Genomic DNA, 26,310 nt, shown 5'->3' on the forward strand with positions numbered 1-26,310 from the left:
GTTTTTTCGTTTTGTTTTGTTTTTTCACAAAAACAGATTACATTATGTGCCATGTTGTCCCATTGATAATATAATTAGGAATTCATAACAGAATTAGAAATTAGATTCCTTCCAGCGTAATGAAAAAATAAAATCCGTTCACTTGATAATCCGATAGGGTTGATACTGATTTCCAAGGAAAGAGCTGAACTTCCACGGCAAGCCCAGACACATAGCAGTGGAGATGCATTTCGTCACTCCATTCAGTAATAAAACGCAGGGCAGAGTTCCTTCGTTGCTTCCTGCTTACATTTTAACACTAAGCACTTAACAGGACAGAGGGACAGAGTCAGCCACAGTGATCCAGGTGAGATTACTTTATAATAATATTTATAATATTTGTGGCTTTGGAGTTCATGGAGTTTTCTCCCCCCCATGCAAGATGTTTTACATACAGTTCATTATCACGAGTATTGGGTTTTTCATGTAGTTTAGTTAGTTGTTTTTTTTTTTTTTTTTCGTTTTTATCATAGAAACTTGTGATAATATTGTTGTGATAATAACGTTGTAGTAACGTTGTGAGCTATATAAAGGGAAGTGCGTTTAACATTAATGACTTATGCATTTATGATCTTCTCTTCTTATAGGAGCATTACATCATGAATTGTGATAAACACTCTCCTAGGAAGTTTCCTATGAAGTACTGATAGCTGATGTATTGCTCAAAGCCAGTGTTATTATACCACAGATATTCTGAAGAGCTCTTCGTCTTAAAGAAAACACTGTGTGCAGAACATTTTGGACTACAAGAAAGGTAAGTAAACACTTTAAAGAAAAGAAAATGTCAATAGCTTTTCAAACACTTGTAAACAATTATATAGAAATATTGCCGGCTGATTTATATCCAGCGTCTATATTGAACCCTTTACATATCTAATATATTTTATTCTCGGAACTTCATATGTGATATCTCATTGTTGATGTTTTATACCAGTGCACTTGAATGCTTGATTCGGCATGGCCAAAAGTGTATAGAATTAATATTCTATAACAGCAGCTCTGACCGTAGTGTTGGATATAATTCAAATCACAGGTTTACATTGATGCAATTGTGATGATGCATTATCGTTTCTATAGTAACTGCTAATTTACAGGGACTTGTAAGTCTAAGAAAATGTTTAAATGTGTTGTCATTGAGCAACATTTAAATCATTATTTATTCATCAATGAAAAGAATCTCCATTGTAAGCGATTTTTTTAAAGTCATATTTTATTCCTTACTTGATGCAATTGGTTATCTAATTCACTGTTTATGCTGCATTCGTGTTTGTATAAGAAAATAATTAAAAGCAACTTTGCAAATGTTCCCTGTGGTCGATAATTAATATTATGATTAATATTATGATAAGAGGACAAACTAATAACATGAGCACTGAACAAAAACTACAGTATACTGAATAAGTTCTAATAAACTGTACCTAAGTCTTTTTTAATTCTACATGACACTGGAATTAGATGTTGTGAAGATTAAAATGTAATGTAGTGTAACCTTGACCGAGAGACATTCTTAGTGAAAATAAATCTGTTAGCAGAAAATCTGGCTTTTTTAAACACACCCTTAAAAGGGCTTGAAAGTGAATCGCGATTCATGTAAACAGTTCATGTTTCCAGCGATGAAAGTAAACTTGCAGAGACAAGCCACTCGGAAATATGGCAGGTTCAAAAAATGAGATTCCAAAAGTTGTTTTCTTTTCTCCTGCTTCTTAACATTGTAATCATTTTGTGATCTTTTTCATTCCCAGCCATGGATCTCAGCAACCAACAAGGTGACCCATTAGGCGTCTGGTCCATCGTCTTCGTTTCCCTGTACGTATTGGTCTTCGTGGCTGGCCTGCTCCTGAACTCCATGGCCGTGTGGGTGTTCTTTCAAATCCGCACGCAGAAACGAACCTTCATGCTATACCTGCGCAACATGGCGGTGGCTGACCTCCTCATGACCCTCACGCTACCGATCAACATCCTCACTGAGGCCAAAGTGGCATCTTCGGGTCTCGAAGGTGTGTCTTGCCGCTACACGGCCGTGCTCTTCTACTGCTGCATGTACGCCAGCATCCTCTTCCTCGGATTGGTGGCTCTGGATCGCTACCTGAAGATCGTGAGGCCGTTCGGTGGAACATGTGGCGCTTGTCTTTACAGTTACTCCTTCACCGTAGCCATGGCTGTTATGGTGTGGTTAGTTATGATCGCTCTTTCTCTTCCCAATGTAATACTGACTGATAAGCCAGTAACAAAGAACATGACTAACTGTGCAGAGTTAAAGAGTGAGGTGGGTAAAAAGTGGCATGGAGTGGTGATCTACATCAACATACTGATCTTCTTCCTAGTTCTGATCACTCTGCTCACCTGCTACATATCCATCTACAGACACATCCATCGATCCTCGTCCCAGTTCATCATAGTCGGAGAGACAACCCAGCGTAAAGCCAAGAAAGGACAGAACATTTTTGTGTTACTGGTTGTGTTTTTTATCTGCTTCGTGCCTTATCATCTATGTAGGATCCCGTTCACTAAAAGCCAGACTGATGGAGTACAAATGAATTTTACATTGCTGAATGGGAAAAAGGCAACACTCTTGTTGTCTATGTTCAATGTGTGTCTGGACCCGATAATTTACTTCCTCATGTGCAAGTCTTTTAGGAGCAAGCTATGTCAAACACTGGGATTCTGGACACTCAGTGACAAAATGTCCATGTACTCTCCGACATCGACAAGGAAAACAGCGGTAGTGATGCGCTTCAAGGAAAGCACACCTTCATAAGAATAATCAATGTAGTGTGGACTTAAAGTCTATATATAAATTATGGCAGCTGATAAATACTGTATCACATATGTACAGTGCCCTCTACTAATTTTGGCACCCTTGGTAAATATGAGCAAAGAAGGCTGTGAAAAATTATCTATATTGTTTAACCTTTTGATCTTTTGTTAAAAAAAAATTCACAAAAATACTCTGCTCTCATGGACGTCAAACAATTGCAAACACAACACAGGTTTATTAAAAAAAATCTACCTTTGTTAAATATAGGTGTGCAACAATTAAAAAAATATATGAAATCTGAAAAAAGCTGTGATGTACGGCAAAAGGCTATAAGAAAATAGCAGAAACATTGAAAATGCCCATTTCCACCATCAGGGTAATAATTAAGAAGTTCCAATCAACTGGAAATGTTATGAATCAACCTGGAAGAGGACGTGTGTCTATTTTGTCTCCATGCACTGTGAATCACTGTGATCACAGCTGCAGAATTGCAATAGTTAGTCGTGTCTTGGGGTCAGAAAGTCTCTGAAACTACAATCTGAAGTCACCTAAATCACCACAAGTTGTTTGGAAGGGTTTCAAGAAAAAAGCCTCGACTCTCATACAGAAACAAACTCTGGTGTCTTCAGTTTGTAAGACACTACTGGAACTTCAAATGGGATCGGGTTCTATGGTCAAATGAAACCAAAATAGAGCTTTTTGGTAATAAACACCAGAGGTGGTTTTAGCGCACAAAGAGAGGTAGCCATATGGAAAAGTACCTCATGCCCGCGGTTAAATATGGTGGTGGCGTTTTGAGTTTTTGTGGCTGTTTTTCTGCCAGAGGACCTGGACATTTTGTTAGCATACATGACATCATGGACTCTATCAAATATCAACAGATATTAAATGAAAACCTGACTGCCTCTGCCAGAAAGCTTCAAATGGGCAGTGGTTGGATCTTCCAGCAGGACAATGATCCAAAACATACATCAAAATCAACACAAAAATGGTTTACTGACCACAAAATCAAGATCCTGCCATGACCCTCCCAGTCCCCTGACTCAAACCCCATAGAAAACCTGTGTGGTGAACTGAAGAGGAGAGTCCACCAGTGTGGACCTCGAAATGTGAAGGATCTGGAGAGATTCTATATGGAGGAACGCTCTCAGATTTCTTGCCATGTATTCTCCAACCTCATCAGGCGTTATAGGAGAAGACTCAGAGCTGTTATCTTTGCAAAGGGAGGAGCACAAAGTATTGACTAAAAGGGTGTCAGTAATTGTTGCACACCTATATTTAACAAAGAGATTTTTTTGTTTACAATTGTTTGATATTGATCAGAGCAGAGAATTTTGTAATTTTTTTAATTAAAAAAATTATAATAAAAAAAAGATCAACAGATTAAACAATAAAGATAATTTTTCACAACCTTCCTTTGCTCATATTTACCAAGGGTGCCAAAATTAGTGGAGCTATTTTAAGCATATCGAAACTGGACAGTTGAAGACAAAAAAAAAAAATAGAAAGGAAAAGAAAGAAAAAGACCAGCCCGTGGTTCTCCAGTCTTCACTCGTCCACGTTCGTTGAGCTTGTAGCCTCAGATTCCTGTTCTTGGTTAACACGAGTGGAACACGATGTGGTCTTCTGCTGTTGAATTTCAACATGTACATTCTGAGATGCTTTTCTGCTCAATGTGGTTGCAACGCGTGGCGATTTGGCGTGCTGTAGCCTTCCTTCCAGCTCAAACCGGTCTGGCCCTTTTCCTCTGACCTCTCTCATCAACAAGCAATTTTCACCCACAGAGGTGCTTAATGTTTGTTCCATACTGTGTAAACTCTAGAGACTGTTATGTGTGAAAATCCCAGGAGATCAACCGCTTTTAAATACTATGTTAAAGGTGTATCTGTATGATTTCCTGCCTTACGCTGCTGCCACTTGATTGGCTGATTAGCTAATTCTGTGAATAGTATACAGATGTTCCTATTGATGTGGACAGTAAGTGTACATACTGTAAACTGTATATATACACCTGTGTATATGTTATTTTTATTATCAGAAATATATATGTACTGTTTGATCATTGGCTTATTCCTGTTTATATTATATATTTTTTTAAGTTCAAAATAACTTAAAGTATCTAACCACTGTTTGTTGTAGTTGATAATATAAAACTGAATAATCTATATTCGGGTACATAAAGCTCATCTCTTTTTATATGAATGGATAATAATGAGCACTATTTAAGGATATACGACTGTTGTGAAATCATGTGGAATGACTATAATGAATCCTCTTTGATTAAAGCTACTTTTAACATTGGTTACAGTGTGATGATGTACATCCTGTGTAAGGAATAAAACACTACAGGGTGTGCTGTTATAGAAAAAGACCACCCTGAAGTTGATTATGTTCCATTAAAAAGCAATTTAATTTGTCTTATCACACAAAAATTTGCCATCAATTAATTTTTTAATAATTATAGAACCGCAATGTTCTACTTTTTATTCATCTCTAGTTACATCTATCTTTGAAAACGTTCGTTCCCATTATCATGAATCCTGAAGACTTTCCCATAACAGAAAACGTACTAACAACGACCTAACACTGGAGACTCATTCCATATACTCTAAATAAAAGTCACTTTTAAGACCTTAAAAGTAGAACAGTGGGGATGCCTCTATTACCAACAAGTCTAGTCCTTCTTGTTACTAATTAGTATGCTTCAAATACCCTTAAAATATACTTCAAAACAGTAAGGAAGCTATAAAAGAACAACTATTTTAGACATTTGACCTTGCTGTGAACTTGATTTTTTATTTGGATCAATTCCAATGTAAATGTTCCATGTAAACAATCAACCACAGGTTTTTGAGACATTGTGTTAATGTGTTTCAGGCAAATAGACAACTGAAAGACAAACAGAGAGATGAACAGACAAACAGATGGAAGGATGGACGGCAAAAAAAAATCTTAGATAGCCAGGCCTTGAGTTTCTGAACGGGAATGTGTAAGTAGCATCCCTGTAGGACAAACAGGAAGAAAGCTCTTGAAGAAAAAAAATTTTCAGTGTATCTAGTCCATAGATGTAGACCACCAGTTCCAAAATCTCAGTTCATCTGCTGCTTACAATATTAATTCAATATGAATCCTACAGACATTCTTATGACTACTCATACTTGGTCTATCGAAAATCTTGGACACTAGTGGTAAAGGCATAAAATATTCACCATAGTAACAATTACGTACTGGGCATTTATTACAGAACTGATTTACATGAATGAATAACTAGACAACGTGAGCCATATTTTGAGCAGCTGTCAAGATGTAAGTCAACTTTACATTAAAGGAATACTCCTGCATTTTTCAGTGCATCAAGGGTATATTCATATACCACGGAAAACGGTGTAATTTCCCTGTAACGACAACACATGCCAATTGAAACTCATTTGGAAATCTAAGGCCAGTTGTTCAACTCCATTTAATAAACGCATATTTATGGGTTTGCCAGGCAAAGTATTTGTAAATGCAGCGCTAATGTATGTAATTCACACTTTTGAAAGATTTTCAGAAAGAAGAATTTGTGGTTGTGTATTACCAGCATAGCTGTGTCAGAAAACCTTTCGGAAATCAGAAGTAACCGGATTTATTTTACATTTATAGGTTCAGTAGGTTTTCGGTTCTTTTCTTAGTACAAGAAAACTAGTTTGTGCTAATCACTCATATAGTACAGATACAAGGACAAAGGTTATGCTGAAAAATGCTGGTGTATTCTTTTAAAACATTTCTGCCTGTACCAGCATTTTGTTTGAAGGGCCATAATGTAAAACTATTCATTGTTTTACACATATCTATTCTATCAATCACTAATAATGTTACTAGGAAAAAGAACGGATAAGAGATCACATTCACTGTACTCTGCCTAGGAGATAACTCATTAAATGTTTGGGTTTTTTTTTTTTAATGTTTAACTGATGTTTACTGTAAATGTTTGGCTCCAAATATCAAAAATACAACTGTTAATAAAGTCATTTCAGAAGAACCTTCACCAGATTATCTCTGCTAAGAACATTCCCCATCTCTCTAGTCTTCACGTTCAATCAACTTTTTTTTCAACATAGAATGTGTGTAGGTTTCTACACTGGAGATACATTTTTGATTTCGATTCGGTCAACGGATCACGCCAAAGGAAATTCCCGACACATTTCCGAATCTTCTGGGTCTGATACGCATCAGATGTAGGAGATACATAGGAGTTGGTTTTATCTGGTGTTTCAACACTGTGAGATGTGAGCTCGTACCTGTTGTACGTGGGTATTTGCTATGGAAGATCTGCAGTGAATTCTAGATCGTGTGAAAATGTTGAGCAACTTCGATATGTCACATTGGATTTTAAGCATGTTTGTGTGTGCTGAATCAAAAAAAGGCAGCGAGAGATGTTTGGCTCTCGGGCCCTGAGTTTGACAGGCGTGCTTTAAAATATATAGAAGTAAAAAATAGTCACGAAATAAGCACTTATTTTTATTTTCGCTAGAACTTTCTCGAGCTCTGAATAATGTTGTCTCGGACTAACCTCTAACATATCTAAATGATCAGATTTATTGTGTACTAGGGTACCAATGGTATATCTGACCAGATGACATAAATTCTGCGGCTAACACACTCTACAAAACTGACACATTCTGTTCTTCCTCTTTTTTTCTGCTGATTTTGCACTACTCAGATCCGGTGGGACCTGGGGGAGGTTGTTAATAAGCTCAAACAATGTAAATATGCTAAATGAAATCTCATCATATTCTGTCCTCGTGCCATTTTCAAATAAACAGGCAAAAATTTGAACTGGTGGTTCCCCTGTAGATGCCAGCTCCACATAGGCCAGGTCCGAGTATGCACTCGGACCCTCGTAGATGACCCACGGCCCTGTCCAGCTATCCGGGTCACGGGGCCGCACGTTGAGGTACAAGCCAAGATCCTGCCGAGCGTTGGGCCAGGTTGGGTGTCCATACACTACCCATGTTGGTGTTAAAAAATTCTGGAACATGCTTTCTGTAGTGGAAGGTGAGCGATTAGTGGACTTCACCCACTGGACGTCACCCAAGTTGGACTTCTGGAGGTTCTGGAGGTTGAAAGGTGCTGGAAATCCAATCACACTTCCATGACAGCCATTTCTAGGCTCCACAAGCTTGTGCACCAGTTGTCCTCTTTGGAAAACGTCACCATCATCAAAACTGAGGGCCTGAACGCGGGAGCCGAGGGTACTGCGGGCATTACAGTAGAGCACGTTGGTCCCATCCTCTTCGTCCAGTGAGACAAGCTGACACTCCACGCATGCAGGCTCTGGCACTGTTTCGCTGAAATGCCACGTCCTGCCATGTGTATCGCTGTAGAAGCAGAAGGAGTGGGGAGTGGTTTTACAGATCTTTCCGAAGCACTGCCTGCAGTCAATGTGGTAGGTGTAGGCTGGGATCAGCAGACGGCCAGATTTTAACTGGATCCCATGGCCTGGCCCAAGAGCAAAGGTAGCCCACGCTATACATGTAAACCGAATAAGACAATACACCAAATTACATTACTAACACATTTAACTTTGAGGTTTTGTTTGGACCAATATGACACATTTTAAATATTTACTACATGTTTTGGGTCCATACAGTATGCAAGACCTTTGAACCTCAAAGGTTCAGTTTCATCCTGTGTCCAGTGTAAGTCGCTTTGCATAAATGTGTTATTAATTATGATAAACGTTATTAATTGTATAAACCCAGTCCTGCACTCTCAGAAATCTCAGAAAGCTACCAAACTGTACTTTTTCTGGTAACTATGGTGGTAAAATTAAGCATAAATCTTTTGTACCTTTAGCATAAATCTTTTACCTAGGATAGTGCATGTGCTGTTCCAGTAATGATCTTTTAGTGTAGTGGTCCTTAAGGTCCAATTATGTTACCTATGTTGTTTACAAAGGTTCCAGCTAAAATATACCCTTTATGGTACCACTCCAGCAACAACAGAAGGTATAGTTTGGAATTTCTGAGTGTTGGGGTCCAAAGCACTGAACATATTACTGCTCTCACACACCTTTAAGTTTGGGTTAGAGCAGAGAAAATGTGTTGTGCTTCCCAGGAAAGTACTACAGCTTCTTGTTCCAAAGATAATTTACTACAATGGAACAAACAATCGGAATAGGAATTCAACTTTTTAGTATGCTTTTTCACTATATTTGGGTTCTCAACTGTAATGTTCCTATGAATGAGGCAGGTTTCAATTTGATCATGCTCTGCATTAACCAATATAGCATTCAGGAACTAAGGATCACCTTTAATCGTGTCACCGATGACCTTCTTAGTGAGGTCAGTGGCAGGACTCCAGGTCTTCCCATAGTCCTCACTGTACACGTAGCAGAGCCTAGTGACATTGTTGCCTGTCACCAACTGATACGACTCTGTGGTGTGACCGAGCACTGCGATGAAGAAGAGGAAGAGCGTCCCGGTGAAGGTGTCGTACACGGGACACGGGTTCATTGAGCGGTGGCCTTTAAGACAGGCGGTGCTCAGGACTCGCATGTCGTCCCACTAGACCAAGGAAAAGAGCGAAGGAGACGTGAGATCATAGCTGAAATGTATGCATTCAAGACTAAAGATGTAAAGGTGGTTTGAGATTCTGTTGCTTCTTTCTTGCAGACCTCTACATAGTTCCTGTAGAAGGCACCCTTGCGCATGACGAGCAGGTGAGCATGGGAATCAGCAGGACTGAGTCTCTCCTCACAGAAGGCCAGGAAGCAGGAGGAGCGCTGCAAGAAGATCAGAGCTGGTATGCGATACGTCACTCCACTCACTTCCCTCCGAAACAGCACGGAACGGGCAGGGAAATAGGACTTGGTTCCTGTGGTGCCATGATGGGAATCCATAGTGTACTGAAAAACAAAACAAATTCAGGTCGCAATCGTAATCATACTCAGATTGTTCTGAGCAGGATCCTCAGCAATCACAATCACACCAACTTCGAAGGACTTCCATCATATCAGCATATTTATACTACAGCGCTCTTGAATTCTCAAATCTCATCAGTCAGAAGATTTGTTTACAAAACGATACAATTTTCACGAATATATCTTTTGACTTAAAATCAGAAAGCTCATCAGATGACGTACAGATCAACGTGGGCCCAATGAGCAGCAGTGATGGGTATCAGTGAGGCTTCTTCGGGATCTATTTTCATCAGCGGAGAATAGATAAACAAACCATTTGGCCATATTGTGTCTGAAATGTCTTTAACTCTATATTAATTGTACGTTTATAGACCTGGCTTGTTTTTATATGTCATTGTATCAGGTGCTCAAAGCTCTGATATCCTTCCTGTTATATAATGCTACTGGGCATTAGAAATGAACAAGAAACTATTTTATTGATTCAGTTATGAACCACAAATGCAGTCTTCTCAATGTAGACAATTATTCATCGAAAATGTGTGTAAAGACAAAATTTAATTATCTACAGAAGGCAGCAGTTCCAACACTGGGGACAGACAATTTAATGAAATGCATTACATCACAGCATATTTACATAATTCAAAAGAATTATTCAGGATAATGTTGATGTTTGTTTTTCATATTTATTCATAGGGGCGGCTGTGGATCAGGTGGTAGAGCGGGTTGTCCACTAATCGTAGAGTTGGCGGTTCGATTCCCGGCCCACATGACTCCACATGCCGCAGTGTCCTTGGGCAAGACACTGAACCCCAAGTTGCTCCTGATGGCAAGTTGGCATCTTGCATGGCAGCTCTGCTACCATTGGTGTGTGAATGGGTGAATGAGACACAGTGTAAAGCGCTATATAAGTGCGCCATTTATATTTCACAGTATTTCTTACACAGCTAAAAATACCTGATACAAATCATTTATCTGTCACAATGAGAAACTAAAAATAGCTCTCTATAGAGAAACCAGCATTTAACCTTTTAAACATACCAGCAATATATGACTCTCTTTACAAAACCCAATAAATGGAGATTCTCTGCTGGACAACGTAGCTGGTTTTTACTGTTCTTCTGATGTTTGGTTCGTACAGAGAACGTCGGCACTTCCTTCTCACTTTTTGTCTTTTCCTGTGTTTTCAGTGCGAGTGAAAGAGTGTTACAGTGTCATTTGTTTAGAACAGTTTGTGCCAAAAAAAAAAATAAAGAGTTGTCACGAACAACTCAGAAATATGTCTGTAGTGTATGAAAATTTCTTGTGCATAAGTAATAAAACCCTGCAAGAATTTTAATGTGGTGCAAAGGGCATCTAAAATCTCGATTTAGGCCACTAATAATAAATTTCATATCGATCGAGTCAGACAATATTGCACAGTTTGTTTCATGGTGCAAATGTTAACAGTAGTCCCTTGTTACCATTTTTAGACATATACGATTATTATATATCACTCAATGTTGGAAATATTTCAAACCTGGGCAAACTGGCATATTTTATACATATAGTATATTACTATATACCAGTATACCAGCTGTGACACATCACAAATCACATTTACATTGAAAATTACTTCTTTTTTATTATTATTTATTTAATGTAATGTTCAAAAGTGAATCTTTGAAACATTATTATTGTCTAAAGTGAAATATCAGGCAGAAGATTTAACAGGATTTTGATTAATCAATGCCAAAAGGTCCTAATTGCTTTCCTGTAATAACAATAACTTACCAAAATTATTAGTTGGTTATTAGTTTAATAATGCATCATACTTTCAAATTGCATTTAGAAGTTAGTGATAGATGAAAAACAGACTTACTGACAGAGAGATCTTCAGTGGTTTGTGACAGCTTAACCACTGTTTGAGGGTGAGAGGTTGAAAGCATGTGACAGTGTGCATGCATGTGTAAGGGAGGGAGGTGTTTGTAAGAGAGAGAGAGAGAGAGAGAGAGAGAGAGAGAGAGAGAGAGAGAGAGAGAGAGAGAGATACAATACCTTTTTTGCACGACCCTGTCTATTAGGTAGAGGCCTATTCAGTGTCCTGCGCTTAGCTTGTGCACTGACCCAGAAATGAGCTCAACTCATCAAAACAACTGTATCCAGAAAATCAGCAATCTACAGCCATTATGTGTACAAGTTCCGTGTGCGTGTGGTGAGAGAGATGAAAATTTTATCAGAGATGCAGGTTTTTCCTCATAAAATCAGAGATATAGGACTAACCAGTGTTCCTAGCTTGTGAACATGACCATTAGCTGCAGGGGAAAATCTTAGTTTGTCCTGAAGCCTGGTGCAATGCTCACACATTGTTGTGTATAGATCTGTTTTCATTTATTTTCATTTATTTATCTTCTTGTTCAAATTTGACTTTGTAATGAAATTGGTTGACAACCTTTTTACAATTCTTTGATCAGTGTTATTTTTCATAAGGCTGTGTTTGATAATTGGCCTGGTGTCTACTATGCGTATGAGCACACTTTATGCATTATCACTTAATTCTTCTTCTGTCTCCAAGTTCTCTTCTGAAAAAAAGAAAATTAAAGGCTGATCGAACTCATTTCATTCAGGAATCAACGTTTTGTGTCCTGAGCTGTTTCTCATCAGGGAAAGCCTTTACACCATACGGCATTTACACCATTACATCACTGACAACTGGTTTAGCATACAAGGCCATGCTGAGAGCTCAGTCCACACAGTACATGGTGACATCCTGGATCTTGTTAAGGGATGATACTATTCGTGACGTTTGTGCTGTGACCAGCTGAGCAACACCACACACTTTTTTTTTATCAACTCATTGTATTGATGTAATTCCACTGCTATCATCAGAAACTGACACAGATGAAGAGTACAGTACAATACATACAGCATACACCTAGAACGTATGCCAACAAGGAAGGTGTGCCTGATAAGGTAAGTGTACGCAGTGTTTAAAAACGCCAGCAACGCTGCTGTGCATGGCACACTCCCAACAACACCACACAAACAACCATGTGAAGTGCTGCTGTGCTGAGAATGGAGCACCACCCAAATAACAGCTGGTCAATTGAGGTCCTATTGTGGCTCCATTCCATTAGGAGGGTCCAGGGGAACCTATAGCGGCTTACATGGTAGTTTTACTTGATAAGGTGATTGAGTGCACTGAAGATGTGTGAAATAAAGAACCCAAGTTCTTGTGTGTTATCTAAATGTAGGGTCCATGAAACATAGCCAAGGGTTTATTATTATTACATTATTAATATATATTATTAGTAGTGGAAGTCACAACCACAAGTTCCATCCATCCATACATCTTCTATACCGATTATCCTACAGGGTCACGCGGAGCCTGGAGCTTATCCCAAGGAGCACGGGGCACAAGGTGGGGTACACCTTGGACAGGGTGCCAATCCATCGCAGGGCACAATCACACACACACTCACACACCCATTCATACACTACAGACACTTTTGGACATGCCAGTCTGCCTACCATGCATGTCTTTGGACTGGGAGAGGAAACCGGAGTACCCGGAGGAAACCCCCGCAGCACGGGGAGAACATGCAAACTCCACACACACAGGGCCTTGGTGGGAATCGAACCCCCGACCCTAGAGGTGTGAGGTGAAATGAATGGGTTTAATCCAAACTGTCATTTTGGACCTAATATATTCAGTCAGTACATATTTAAATAATGAAGCAAATATTTGCATAGTTGGATTATATGGATTTTTTAATTAATTCATTCATCAGTCTTCACTAAGAGGGTTAGTAGGGTTTATTTCACAGTTAAATGGAACCTTTGATAACACCTCTGCTCTACACGAAATATCTGCGTTATTCAGACGCGCCCGCAGAATGGTGGCGTTTGCGTCATCAAAGCGCGACGTTTCCTTATTCGCTGCACGTGAGCAGGACGCAGCAGTTATTGTGTTTATGTTCGAGTAATATTTTTATCATCTACATGTTTCAGGCGAAAGATTAAAAGCTTTATTTGGATTGCTACATCCATTGATTTCAGGTAAATTCATTTTGGAATAAACAAGTTTTCCCCCCGGTTTATGTGTTGGCTGTCTTTGGTGTTTTTCGCTTGACTAACAAATTGGCTAATAACAAATTAGCGTTTCTGTTTAACTGGACATTTCTTTTAGTTTTGATACTAAAATGGTGCTCGGCTCAAATGAGTCGTGTTTGATAAAATTTACGGATTTACGGTGTGTTGTTTTATCAGCAAGATAACCTTTATTACTTTATTCTACGCAGGTGAACTTTCAAAACACACGAGAAGAGCTACATCCGAGGACTTCGTCACGTACACTTGATTTTGTCTACAAGAATAAAATTATATGTTAATTTAGTGGTCTTTTCTGATAACAAACGCTCATTAAATTAAAGTCGGGGGGGCAGAAAAGTTCAAACAGGCGCAAACTTTTATGTAGTTTGTACAGAGTTGGCACATGTACCACGTGACCTACAACAGCAAATATTGACCTTACACTGAACTTGAGAAGGGTGTAAAAGTATAAATGGAGAAAGACTGTTAACATCAGTGTAAACCATAATTAAGAAAGGGAGAGTGAAAGAGAAATACTGCCAGAAGTATACAAAACTCCAAAACAGTCAGAACTGAAGCTGGAATAAATACTCTACATTGATATTGCATTCAGAAACATTGTTTAATACTTTAACATAGACCTTTAGATGTATGTAAGGATGTTTCTTCTCAATACAGGTCAATAAGCAGCATGGCACAGCACTGGGCTGGAGGCCACACTGCCCCGGTGCTGTGCATCGGAGCTGCGGCAGGAGCCGACGGATTTCTGGCCTCGGGGGCTGAAGGAGGCGAGGTGACGGTGTGGACTCAGGAAGGGACTCCTCTCTCACAGTTGCGTTTGACCTCTCGGGACGATGTCACGTGTACGGTTTTCTCCAGCGCAGCGCCGGGGCTGTTGTACGTGTCTCACGGTGAGACGGTCAGCATCCTGGACCCACGCAGTCTGAAGAAGCCGGTGGAGGAACTCAAGGACGTCGGCGAGGACGAGATCAACTCACTTTCGGTGAGCGAAACGGGCGCCTCGCTGGCACTGGCCGATGATTCGGGGGCTGTGAGGGTGGTGGACCTGCAGACGGGGAAAGTGAGCCGCACTCTGCGCAAACACACTAACATCTGCTCTTCCGTGGCGTTCCGACCCCAGAGGCCACAGAGCCTTGTGTCTGCAGGGCTGGACATGCAGGTGAGAGACACGGATTATACATCAGACACAAATTGCAAGATAAAATTTAAAGCTGGGGTGGACAAATAGCTAGATCAGGATTAGCAGATTCTATGATTTAGGTGACGCACTCCATGGTCTGCCTGTTAGCAGGGACTGTTTTTCCTAGGCATATTAATTAGCTTGAACAGATGCTAGAATATTTCCATAATCAGGGAAATGAAGGGGCATGGGAAAGTGACTACAGTGCTGTGCAGAACCTCTTATATAACTCTAATAACTAACACACACTCATATCAACATCAGACAGGAGCGAATAGGCACATTAGCCAGATTCAAATCATTTTCTTTGAGATTTTCTCAAAGAGCACAAACACAACGCTTCATCACCAGAGACACGAATTGATCATTTGCCCAGCCCTGTTAAAGTATTTAAAAATGAACAATGAAAGCAAACGGTATGTTTTCTGCATCTGACTTCTTGCGAACCATTTTGACGGAAAACGTTCACAGAGGCCCATGTTTACACGAGCAAGACCCGATGTCAGTTTTTATGGACTGTAAGTCATAAAACCTCAAGTTGGCTGAGTCGGTTTCCAAAATGATGCTTCGTTTAAGACCTGCTTACCGGTAATCCACTTGATATTACCGTATTAGGAGAGGGAACCCCCCTTATCTCACTCCAGATGTGGTTTGTTTAGCTGAATCCATTTCTGTCCTGGAAATTCTTCCTCTTTAGTTCTTGCCTTAAAATGGCATAAAGCGCACAATAGAAAGAAAACAATTACGAATTAATGGATTACGATTTCCCGTTACTAGACCACAGATTAGGTAAGGCAAGGTGTACGGTCACTGATATACAGCTGAGGTGATAAGTTTATATACGCCTTGCAGAATCGGGAAAATGTTCTTTTTTTTAAAAATACAAATTTATTGAGGGATCATAAAAATTGCATTTGTTTTTTTTGTTTTTTTTATTGAGTCCTGCCCTGAATAAGCTATTTCACATAACAGATGTTTACATATCGTCCACAAGACACAATAATAACTGAATTTACACAAATGAACCAGTTCAAAAGTGTGCTGTTATCTGGATGAACAACGACTGTGTTTATGTTTTGTGAGAGTTGTTCATGAGTCCCTTGTTTATCCTGAGCAGTTAAACTGCCCCACTGTTCTTCAGAAAAATCCTCCAGGTCCAAACACTCTTTACTTTTCCAGCATCTTCTGCATATTTGAGCCCTTTCCAACAGCAGTTATAAGATGTTGAGAGCCGTCTTTTCACACTGAGGACGACAGAGGGACTCGTACACGACTATTACAAAAGGTGCAAACCTTCACTGATGCTCAAGAAGGCAACACGATACATTAAGAGCCAGGGGGGTGTAAACTTTTGAACAGGAGGAAAATTGTTATAAATTGTAATTTTGTGTAAAGATCTTTTTTTTTTTTTTTTTTTTTTTTAGTTCTGCCCTTTAGAAGCTACATAAAATATTTACAATTACACCGATCATCCTGTTCAAAAGTTTACACCCCCTTGGCTCTTAATGTATCGTGTTGCCTTCTTGAGCATCCATAATTCTGAAGACTCCTGCAGTTTGCAGTGAAATATCACTTCAGCTATTTTTCATGTTCGCAATGTTTGCATATCAGAAAAATGTGTAATTTTTCCCCTTTTTCCCCAAGTGTAGTGGAAAAAGCAGTCCTACAAAACAGCTGACTGGAAATAAAGGCATCACTGTACTGTGGCTGTGTGGCCCTCTAGTGGTGCACTGTGTGAGACCAAACATTTAAAAACTTGTGGATTAATTGGCGTCAAATTGAATGCGTCACAGGAGCTTTGACTACAGATACTAAAGATGGGCCTGGATTATTATTTATTGCATGATGCAAATGCAGATAGCCCACATGATTAGAAAGAGTATAGTTCAATTGTATATCGCAGCCATCTACAATAGATCACGGGTGGACAAAAAGTAGCCCTGGCACCCTGGACAAAGATCATGCGTTATTACATACTAAGCTACCAGTTTTTAGTCTAGGCAGTGAGATTCCAGCAACTAAAACATAAAACGGCAACACAATGGAGCTTTTCCTTGTCCAAGGGCTCACTAATGGATTCATGATTTGTCCTAAATGGGTGTGGCTACTAGACAACGTTTAAAAGTGTTCCTATATGACTTTCTTTTCCATTTCTTTAAAATAGCCCTTGCTGTAAATGAGCTTGAATGAGAGTTGCTATTTTTGGCACAGTTGCTCATAGTTGTTGTTGTTTCGTCTCTTGATGTCCAGCTGATGCTGTGGAACCTGCAGAAAGCTCGGCCAGTCTGGACCTACAGTCTACAGGAGGTGCTGGAGGAGGAAGAGCAATCCCAGCAACGGGCAGGTCAGCTCTTTAACCCGCCTCTGGCTCACTGCGTCAGTGTTGCATCGTGTGGAAACGTCTTGGCGTGTGCTGCAGAGGACGGGCGCGTGCACCTCGCCCGTGTGGGTGCTGGCTCCAGACTCGAGCAGCAGGGGGCGATAAAGACTCACAGTCAGGGCGCCTCTCAAGCCCACTTCCTTAACTTCATGCCTCACGCTTACTGGCTGGCCACCGGAGGTAATGACGGAGTAGTGGCACTGTGGGATATAAGCGAGGAGCCTGTAGTGGCAGGAGAAGTCAAGGCCCAACGCAGGAAGCCCAAAAACAGGAAGTCGAAGCCTCAGGGTGACGAGGGAAAGAGAAACGAACAAGAGCTTTCCGAGGAAGCCAGAAGTATTGACCCGAGTCAGACGAAGATGGCATTAAAACTGAAGTTCAATCACGAGGAGAAGGTGAACTGGGTGTGTCCGGCGCTCCTAAAAGGACAAGCTAGTTTACTCGTGGCAGATCAGAGCACCAGTTTATCTGTGTATGCTCTGTCTGGGCTTTAGCACCATTTCTCCATACAGTGTTGGAATGAACAGAACTGTGGCATGAGATGACACACCAGATAACTAATCAGTATAAATCTATGGGTTAAATGTGCTAATGTGTTCTCCCCTCCTGGATTAGTGTAGCCGTGTTGCCAGGAACAGGCGGCTATAACGAGACTCGAAACCGTGATGGAGTCAATGATTGGCTGTACAGAAGCCTGAAAATGTTTTGCATCATGTAAAAAGACATGCACAGTTTAGTTTAATGTTGCTATGGAATACTTCATGGACATTAGGAAATCATAATGCACGCACAATTAGGGGTGTGTAACTATAAATCGTGACACACTGTGCCGTGCGTCATGGAAATGTGGAAATCAGTGCAGTTGCGCGGTGTGTACACCATTGGTCCAAATCTGCACATCTCACATAGTTAAAATAATAAATCCAAAATTCAAAACAAAAAAGAGCATGCTGGTCACATGATGACATTCTTTCATGGAGTGCCTGTAAGATCTGCTTTAGATAAAAGCGTCCGCTAAACGAGTAAATGTAATGTAAATGCACGCTACCGGTCAAACGTTTGTGGACACTCGACTGAAACGTTTCTCATGACCTTAAAAAGCTTTTGATCTGAAGGTGTATGGATAAATGTTTGAAATCGGTGTCGTAGACAGAAATATAATCGTGCCAACATATTCATTTCTTTCATTAGTAAACTATCATTTTACTTACAAAATATTTCTTTTAAACGGACGACCCTGAGCGAAATATTCCGAAAAGCAGCCGATAAGTGTGTAGCGTCGGTCTGAACTCCTTTAATACTGTTTAAAAAGCATCTCAGGGAAATTCCTTAAGAAATCGCTCGAGAAAACGCCAAGAATACATTTCTGGAAATTCTAAGCAAAAAGGATGTCTACTTCGAAGATGCTAAAATACTAAATTATTTTATTTATTTTGGATTTTTTTTTTTTTACCCACAACATAATTCCCATAGTTCCATCTGTGTTACTCCAGAGTTTTGATGGCTTTATTATTATAATAAAATGTGGGGGGAAATAAATAAAAATAATGTATCTAAACTTTTGACCGGTAGCGTGTTATACATTACATGACCATGCTATAACTGTTCAAAGGAACACATTGAACGACACCGAACGCGGTGGAAGTCGGGCATTTTAGTCGACTTTGGAGCTCTTTCTCATCCCCAGGTCAGACACACTGTTCAGTCAAACTTTTTGTAAAAATGTATAAACGTATTTATTTTTAAGATATGGTGAACCTGTGGCATGCTTTGTGTACAACATTAAACCATTTATTTAGACGTAAAGTTTTTTCAGTTATTTTAAAGACCCATACACAATGGGGTGGATCTTGAAGGAAAATACTCGATGGAGAAGTGGAATTACTGTTCCCAACCTGAAGTTGATTATTCCCCCTGCCCAAAGTGTTTTCTTTTTATACCACACCAATTAGCCCACAACACTTTCATTTATTAATTAACGAACAATGCATCGTATGTGTTTATCCATTTATAGTTATGTTTAACGTGGCGGATATAGATATATATAGAGAGAGGTAGAGAGATGGATAGATATGTATGTGAAACCAGATTATTAGTCTTGGATCATGTGGTGCATGCTGTCGCTGTAGAAACAACGTATTAGAATGAATTAATATAGACCTGCGATTTGGCTTTTAGCCAGGACTACTTTCACAGCTGCTGTTCCAGAAAAGAAACACCTTCTGAATAACCCTGCGATGGAAATACGTGAAGCCTACTCCTGAGCACGTTTGTACTTAGGGAGAATTGTACATACAGTTGGTTGCCTTGGCAAATGAAAGTCAACAGTCCAATCCAGCTAATTCAGTAATCCACGTCTGAAGAACAGCGGCCTGGTCCTCGGTAAATCGGATTCAGGTTGAAAGCACTGGATTTCTACATGACGAATGGACGGATTAACCTGTCCGAGTGTGCGCTGAATTATAGTCATTCTGTTCTGAAGTGTCTTGAGAGAAGTTGTTTTCCTTCTCCTACAGGACGTTTAGAGTAATTAAAGCTTAGACAGTAAGACAGTGTTTGTCTGGAGAGTTGGGAGGGAGTGATTTAAACTGAAGTGGAGCGATGAATAATCGACTGTAACACTAACAGTGACGAACCTTGATTTGTACTTCATACATCAATCGGCACATCTAAGAAAAGTGCTATTTAAACCTAAAATAATCAGAGGGAAAGGGTGGGATAGAACCGAGCTTAGGGAAACGAGTACACACAACAAAACACACAGATTAAAAGCTAAACGTGCAAAAATCCCAAACTGTTTATTTACAGGTTTCAGCAGGAGCTCGAGCCTGATGAGTTACCATAATTACACTGTCAAGCGTTCCAGATCTAAGGCACGAATCAGGCTTGGAGAATTCACACAGAGGTTTTTTTTTTTATAAACACAGTAAACTGGTGGTACCGTGAAACAATAAATAGCAGTTTATGGTGTTAAATTAGAACGTTCAGGATGGATTGTGTAGTCTAAATAAATAACTGTGAATGCCTTGGATGCAAGTCTTCACTAAACACGAATCAAGGCGTAAATAGACTTTCTTTCGCACGGTTCTAGGTCAGCTGATGTGTACAAGTCGACATAAAACAAGGAAAACAATACTGACTAAAAGCCATGTAGTAAAAGATCTCGAAGGAATCCGAATACATGACTTGTGCACCTTTGTCCGCAAATAACGGTTCATAACTTGGCTAAACACTTCTCCAAAGCCTCGATTTCGGCATCCTCTGTGCTGCTGCGTGCGCTGCACTCCACAAACTCCACCTGCATGGACAGCTGGGAGAACTCGAAGTCCTTGCCCTTCTTGCCCAGGTGCGTCGTGGACCGAACCGAGCCGTCCTGAGACGTCAGGGCCGCCGAGCGGGTCACCCTCAGGGTGGTTCTGTGAAGACGGACACAAAGGGTTGGACTGAAGCGCGCATCTTCAACTGAAGGCTTTACGCTAACTGTCCACTATTAGGAATATCTGTACGTTCATGCCGGTGTCTAATCGGCCAATCGTGTGGCAGCAGTGCATAAAAGTCAGTTAAATGCGCTTCAGTTAAATGTTCACATCAAACATCAGTATGAAGAAAAAGTGTGATCTTTGGGAACTTAATGGCACGACGCTCTGCGTCTGACTTTCTGTTCACCGCTAATTATAAATCGACGACGGGGTGAACTCGACTGCTAGAACAAAATGGATGCCTGTGATGCTGCTTCACTACTGATGGACTTGAGGTTACTGGTGTGGAGAGTGTGAATGCGGATTTAGAGTACTGATCAGGTATTAAGCCAAAGTAGCGCTCTAGAAGTCATGAACAGGCTCAGTCTAGATTGTGTGTACATGCTTATAAATATCAAATGCATAAGGTTTGGACACTAATTTTTTTTTTAATGTTTTTAAAAACCTGCGATTTGTAAAAGTGAACACTTACAGCTCTTTCTCCAGCTGCTGCTGAATCAGTTTGGCCGATTTTGCCATGGTGATGTCTGTATATATATAAAAACAAAAAAAAAATTTTTTTTAAATATTTAAAAAGTGGGAGGAGCAAGAGTTTAAGTACAGTGAGGGAAAAAAGTATTTGATCTCCTGCTGATTTTGTATGTTTGCCCACTGCCAAAGAAATGATCATTCTATAATTTTAATGGTAGTTGTATTTGAACAGTGAGAGACAGAATAACAACAAAAAAATCCAGAAAAACACATGTCAAAAATGTTATAAATTGATTTGCATTTTAATGAGGGAAATAAGTATTTGACCCCTCTGCAAAACATGACTTAGTACTTGGTGGCAAAACCCTTGTTGGCAATCACAGAGGTCAGACGTTTCTTGTAGTTGGCCTCCAGGTTTGCACACATCTCAGGAGGGATTTTGTCCCACTCCTCTTTGCAGATCTTCTCCAAGTCATTAAGGTTTCGAGGCTGACGTTTGGCAACTCGAACCTTCAGCTCCCTCCACAGATTTTCTATGGGATTAAGGTCTGGAGACGGGCTAGGCCACTCCAGGACCTTAATGTGCTTCTTCTTGAGCCACTCCTTTGTTGCCTTGGCCGTGTGTTTTGGGTCATTGTCATGCTGGAATACCCATCCACGACCCATTTTCAATGCCCTGGCTGAGGGAAGAAGGTTCTCACCCAAGATTTGACGGTACATGGCCCCGTCCATCGTCCCTTTGATGTGGTGAAGTTGTCCTGTCCCCTTAGCAGAAAAACACCCCCAAAGCATAATGTTTCCACCTCCATGTTTGACGGTGGGGATGGTGTTCCAGGGGTCATAGGCAGCATTCCTCCTCCTCCAAACACGGCGAGTTGAGTTGATGCCAAAGAGCTCCATTTTGGTCTCATCTGACCTCAACACTTTCACCCAGTTGTCCTCTGAATCATTCAGATGTTCATTGGCAAACTTCAGACGGGCATGTATATGTGCTTTCTTGAGCAGCGGACTTTGCGCGCGCTGCAGGATTTCAGTCCTTCACGGCGTAGTGTGTTACCAATTGTTTTCTTGGTGACTATGGTCCCAGCTGCCTTGAGATCATTGACAAGATCCTCCCGTGTAGTTCTGGGCTGATTCCTCACTGTTCTTATGATCGTTGCAACTCCACGAGGTGAGATCTTGCATGGAGCCCCAGGCCGAGGGAGATCGACAGTTCTTTTGTGCTTCTTCCATTTGCAAATAATCGCACCAACTGTTGTCACCTTCTCATCAAGCTGCTTGGCAATGGTCTTGTAGCCCATTCCAGACTTGTGTAGGTCTACAATCTTGTCCCTGACATCCTTGGAGAGCTCTTTGGTCTTGGCCATCGTGGAGAGTTTGGAATCTGATTGATTGATTGCTTCTGTGGACAGGTGTCTTTTATACAGGTAACAAGCTGAGATTAGAACTCCCTTTAACAGTGTGCTCCTAATCTCAGCTCGTTACCTGTATAAAAGACACCTGGGAGCCAGAAATCTTTGATTGAGAGGGGGTCAAATACTTATTTCCCTCATTAAAATGCAAATCAATTTATAACATTTTTGAAATGCATTTTTCTGGATTTTTTTGTTGTTATTCTGTCTCTTACTGTTCAAATAAATCTACCATTAAAATTATAGACTGATCATTTCTTTGTCAGTGGGCAAACGTACAAAATCAGCAGGGGATCAAATACTTTTTTCCCCTCACTGTATGCATCAGTACAATCACATTCAAACTAGTTTAAAACTGCATTTTTAACCTGTTTCTACAGAGCATTTAATGCAGAAAGTTATTTAACAGTTTAAAGAGTACCATATCTTTTTGTTGCATCACCAGTGCTTAATTTATAAATCTGCAGGTCGTGGAACGCATGGAGTGTAGTGATCCGGCAAGCCAAAGTTCCCGGTCCAAGACACGTAAAAGTGCTTCTAGAATCTCATTATCAATGAATCTCTGTTAACAATAACTGCTTTCTTTTCGCCGTGACACGCATGCTGTAGGCTTCGCTTCGTGACGACGAATTCAATGAACTTTGCACTTGAAGCGATTACATTACGTGAAGGCTGCTGATTGGCTATTTGTGCAGCGGTAACACGAGATTAGCATTAGCAACTGAAACGATTTGTTTTGATAATGTTAAACCTCCAGCTACAGAGGTGGCGGTTCCACATAAAAAGGTTCCAGAACCTTTGTGTGATGCATTTTAGCTCTGTGTATCACATACTTTTTTTTTTTCTTTTTTTTTTTTAAAGTGTGTTTGAGTGCTTCTATTATCACCAGGCAAAATAAATGTAATAATAAATAGTTTTTGAAACTACGAAGATGACGCGTCCGTTTTCTGTGAGCGGACAACGTACCTTGTTTGTTGCAGGCGATCAGCATGGTCGGAGCGTTCTTGGTCACCACGCTGTCCGTCAGGAGGGAATAAAGAAACTCAGCCACGTCCTTTACCTCCTTCTGGAACATGGCGCTATCCACTACGAACACGATCGCTCTGCGGTCACAAGGACAACCAGTCAACCTCGTCTACATCTATATACAAATTACTTTCTTTATATATATTACGACTGTTTGAATCCTTTCTAAGTTTACAATACAGTGATGGAGTAAGACGTATTAAGAATTACTGCATGGGAACGTTTCAACCGTCACAACCAGATGTGCTTGTTGTACATCCCATTCCAGATTTAGTCTCCCTTTTCCCAATATAATATCCTCCACTCTTCTAAGAAGGCACTAGATTTTGGAGTGTGGTTGTGTGGGTTTGTGTACATTTAGCCACAAGAACATTCGTGAGGTCAGGTTGAGACGTCGAGGAGGTATGGCGTTCCAGTTCATCCCAAAGGTGTTCAGTCGGGTCGAGGTCAGGGCTCTGTGCAGGACACTCGAGTTCTTCTACACCAACTTTGGCAAACCGTGTCTTCACGGAGCTCGCTTTGTGTACCGGGGCATCATCACGCTGGAACAGGTGAGCCTTGATGTATTTATACGAGCTTGAGGATGCTGTTGATGGAGATTACAAAAAAACACATCTGATCTGGAAAAGTCTACCAAATGTTGTTTGCCACAAAGCGAGCTCCATGAAGACGTGGTTTGAAGTGGAAGAACTCGAATGTCCTCAGACCCCTGACCTCAACCCTCATTCAACACCTCTGCGATGCTACAAAAACCGTACACACGACCTACGCTCACGTTTAATGAGCCCCAAAAACCCTGAAAAGGTATACAGTCTTGGAGGACGTTCATCTGCAGGAGTTCTACCTGGCAGAATCCTTCAACTTCTCCAGAAGCTGAGTTCTTAGACTGTCATGACCAGGAACATCCACAAGAGTCCAGATGGTAGCCTGTGGACAAGAAACAGCATTGAAATAAAAGTTAAAATCATCTCCTCAGCTCTGAAGATGAAATAAAATCAGCTTGGTGAGGTGTTTTCCTTTAGTACCTTCTCGTTTTTTGCTCTGTAGGACGCTTTGTTCTCGGTAACGGAGGTCACAGTTTTGACAAATTTCCCTGTCAACAGCTGGAGAAACAAAACTAACGCGTTAAAACTGGGTGGATTTCCCCCCTTACAAAACCTAATGAGGGTCTTTTTCATGAAATCAAATGCAGAAATGTTTTCTTCCTCACCCGGCTGAAGAGGAGGGATTTTCCAGAGTCACACAAACCAACTAGCAACACTGCATTTCTGCTCTTCTTGGTGCCCAAGAAAAATCTCAAAAACACTGCAATGTACATACATGACCGTTTATTTCGTGCCAAAAGCTTCAAACGTGTTGTTTTCCATTCAAACAAGTCACATACTGCGGCAAAAATATGAGCAAATCCTCTAAAAACTTGTTCTCAGATAACTAGCTAGTTAATTTAGCATTATTTTTTCCCCTACCCGTTTTCGACAAATCCCGCCACCTGCACTGTGATTGGCTAACACATTAGATTCATAACCAATCCGCGAACTGCTTATGATCCACTCGCCAAACTCCGCAAGCGCAAACCTACAACCAGCCAATCATCACCGAGAAGGCGGGATTTGTCGGAAAACGGTTAGGAAATATATTTGCTATGAGGCCCAAATGTTAAGTTAGCTTGCTTACCTATTGTAATAATAACAACAGCTATAGCGATGAAAACGCCGATTAGAAATGAAGGGTCTTGCTCGGTTATTTCTTTAACGAATGCATCCAAAAATGGCTCCGACGAAAAGTCTTCATTCAAATCCAAATTAATTTTCCTCTCCATGGCGGGGCCGGCGGGGCTGCTGCTACAGCGGCGCTTCCTCTGACACACGTGTACTTAAAAAACGGAACAGACATGCGCATGCGCAGGAGACATCTCACAGCAGCTCAATAGATAAAACACTGTAATGTACTGTATATTTATAGGTATTGTGGAAAAGTTTCTGTTATTCTGTAAACAGTACACAAGTAAGAATTTATATATTTAGATTTTTTTTTAAAATATAGTATAGTATTTATTATACTGTATAATGTTTGCTCAATTCATAAAGAGAGAGAGGGGGGGGGAGTCTGGTGTGTGAAGGACTGTTTATAGCTCCGGTAATGTAAGTGGATGTTTTAATGGGCGTTTCACAATATTAAATGTAACTATAAATGGATAAAAATGAAAATGGTTTGTCACTCTTTGATGAATAAAGAAAATCAGCCATTGGCGAGAGGAATGACACACTTGCTATAGGAAAATAATCAGCTATGGTGTGGTAACGGTCGCATCGCACCACCCTGTTGTGTTTTATTCTTTATATATTGTGCAGCAGATCATTGGTGGCTTGGCGGTTAAGGTTCTGTACTTTTAAGGTTGTGAGTTCAGATCTGACACAGAGCTAGTGATGGGCTTTTGAGCAAGGCCTCTAATCCAAAAATGCTCATCTATATGCTCTATAAGTCTGTTATATGTATTAGTTCAGTTATCCCAAGTGAAAAAAAACATGATTTACTTCTGCAGTCCCTAAGTAATAATAAAAGTCATGTGAAA

The 26,310-nt window shown here is 40.4% G+C and overlaps 4 protein-coding genes across 5 annotated transcripts; 2 read left to right on the forward strand and 2 right to left on the reverse strand.

Moving 5' to 3' along the window:
• Positions 1–5,098, forward strand: LOC108280892 (G-protein coupled receptor 87). Of its 2 annotated transcripts, none has more exons than XM_017496389.3 (3): positions 1–346; positions 728–793; positions 1,782–5,098. In XM_017496389.3, exon 3 carries the CDS (start codon positions 1,784–1,786, stop codon positions 2,795–2,797), a length of 1,014 nt encoding a protein of 337 aa, XP_017351878.1. In that variant the 5' UTR covers positions 1–346; positions 728–793; positions 1,782–1,783; the 3' UTR covers positions 2,798–5,098. The 2 variants fall into 2 exon arrangements, with proteins under 2 accessions (XP_017351878.1, XP_017351877.1); XM_017496388.3 differs by having other exon boundaries at positions 2–346; positions 627–793.
• A 490-nt stretch (positions 5,099–5,588) lies between these two features.
• Positions 5,589–11,623, reverse strand: neu4 (sialidase 4). The gene is made up of 4 exons (XM_017496391.3): positions 11,560–11,623; positions 9,456–9,686; positions 9,090–9,345; positions 5,589–8,305 (listed from the first exon to the last, which is right to left on the reverse strand). Exons 2-4 carry the CDS (start codon positions 9,678–9,680, stop codon positions 7,431–7,433), a joined length of 1,356 nt encoding a protein of 451 aa, XP_017351880.1. The 5' UTR covers positions 9,681–9,686; positions 11,560–11,623; the 3' UTR covers positions 5,589–7,430.
• A 1,955-nt stretch (positions 11,624–13,578) lies between these two features.
• Positions 13,579–19,156, forward strand: wdr53 (WD repeat domain 53). The gene is made up of 3 exons (XM_017496260.3): positions 13,579–13,736; positions 14,448–14,949; positions 17,221–19,156. Exons 2-3 carry the CDS (start codon positions 14,461–14,463, stop codon positions 17,842–17,844), a joined length of 1,113 nt encoding a protein of 370 aa, XP_017351749.1. The 5' UTR covers positions 13,579–13,736; positions 14,448–14,460; the 3' UTR covers positions 17,845–19,156.
• Positions 19,157–20,261: 1,105 nt separating this feature from the next.
• Positions 20,262–25,603, reverse strand: srprb (SRP receptor subunit beta). The gene is given in 7 exon segments (NM_001201223.2): positions 20,262–20,766; positions 21,302–21,356; positions 23,679–23,815; positions 24,583–24,665; positions 24,764–24,841; positions 24,949–25,043; positions 25,413–25,603. Coding segments are annotated over 7 exon segments (795 nt in total). The 5' UTR covers positions 25,558–25,603; the 3' UTR covers positions 20,262–20,564.
• Positions 25,604–26,310: the final 707 nt, after the last annotated feature.

The sequence above is a fragment of the Ictalurus punctatus genome, chromosome 20, assembly GCF_001660625.3.
Source record: "Ictalurus punctatus breed USDA103 chromosome 20, Coco_2.0, whole genome shotgun sequence".
Taxonomy (NCBI): Eukaryota; Metazoa; Chordata; class Actinopteri; order Siluriformes; family Ictaluridae; genus Ictalurus; species Ictalurus punctatus.

Excerpts from the sequence above, each read along its gene's own strand:
- wdr53 (XM_017496260.3), top strand. The coding sequence starts at position 14,461 with ATGGCACAGCACTGGGCTGGAGGCCACACTGCCCCGGTGCTGTGCATC. Across the intron at positions 14,950-17,220 it reads CTGCAGGGCTGGACATGCAG|CTGATGCTGTGGAACCTGCA; the intron begins GTGAGAGACACG and ends CTTGATGTCCAG.
- LOC108280892 (XM_017496389.3), top strand. The coding sequence starts at position 1,784 with ATGGATCTCAGCAACCAACAAGGTGACCCATTAGGCGTCTGGTCCATC.
- neu4 (XM_017496391.3), bottom strand. The coding sequence starts at position 9,680 with ATGGATTCCCATCATGGCACCACAGGAACCAAGTCCTATTTCCCTGCC. Across the intron at positions 9,346-9,455 it reads TCTACAGGAACTATGTAGAG|TGGGACGACATGCGAGTCCT; the intron begins GTCTGCAAGAAA and ends TCCTTGGTCTAG. Across the intron at positions 8,306-9,089 it reads CATCGGTGACACGATTAAAG|CGTGGGCTACCTTTGCTCTT; the intron begins GTGATCCTTAGT and ends TTACATGTATAG.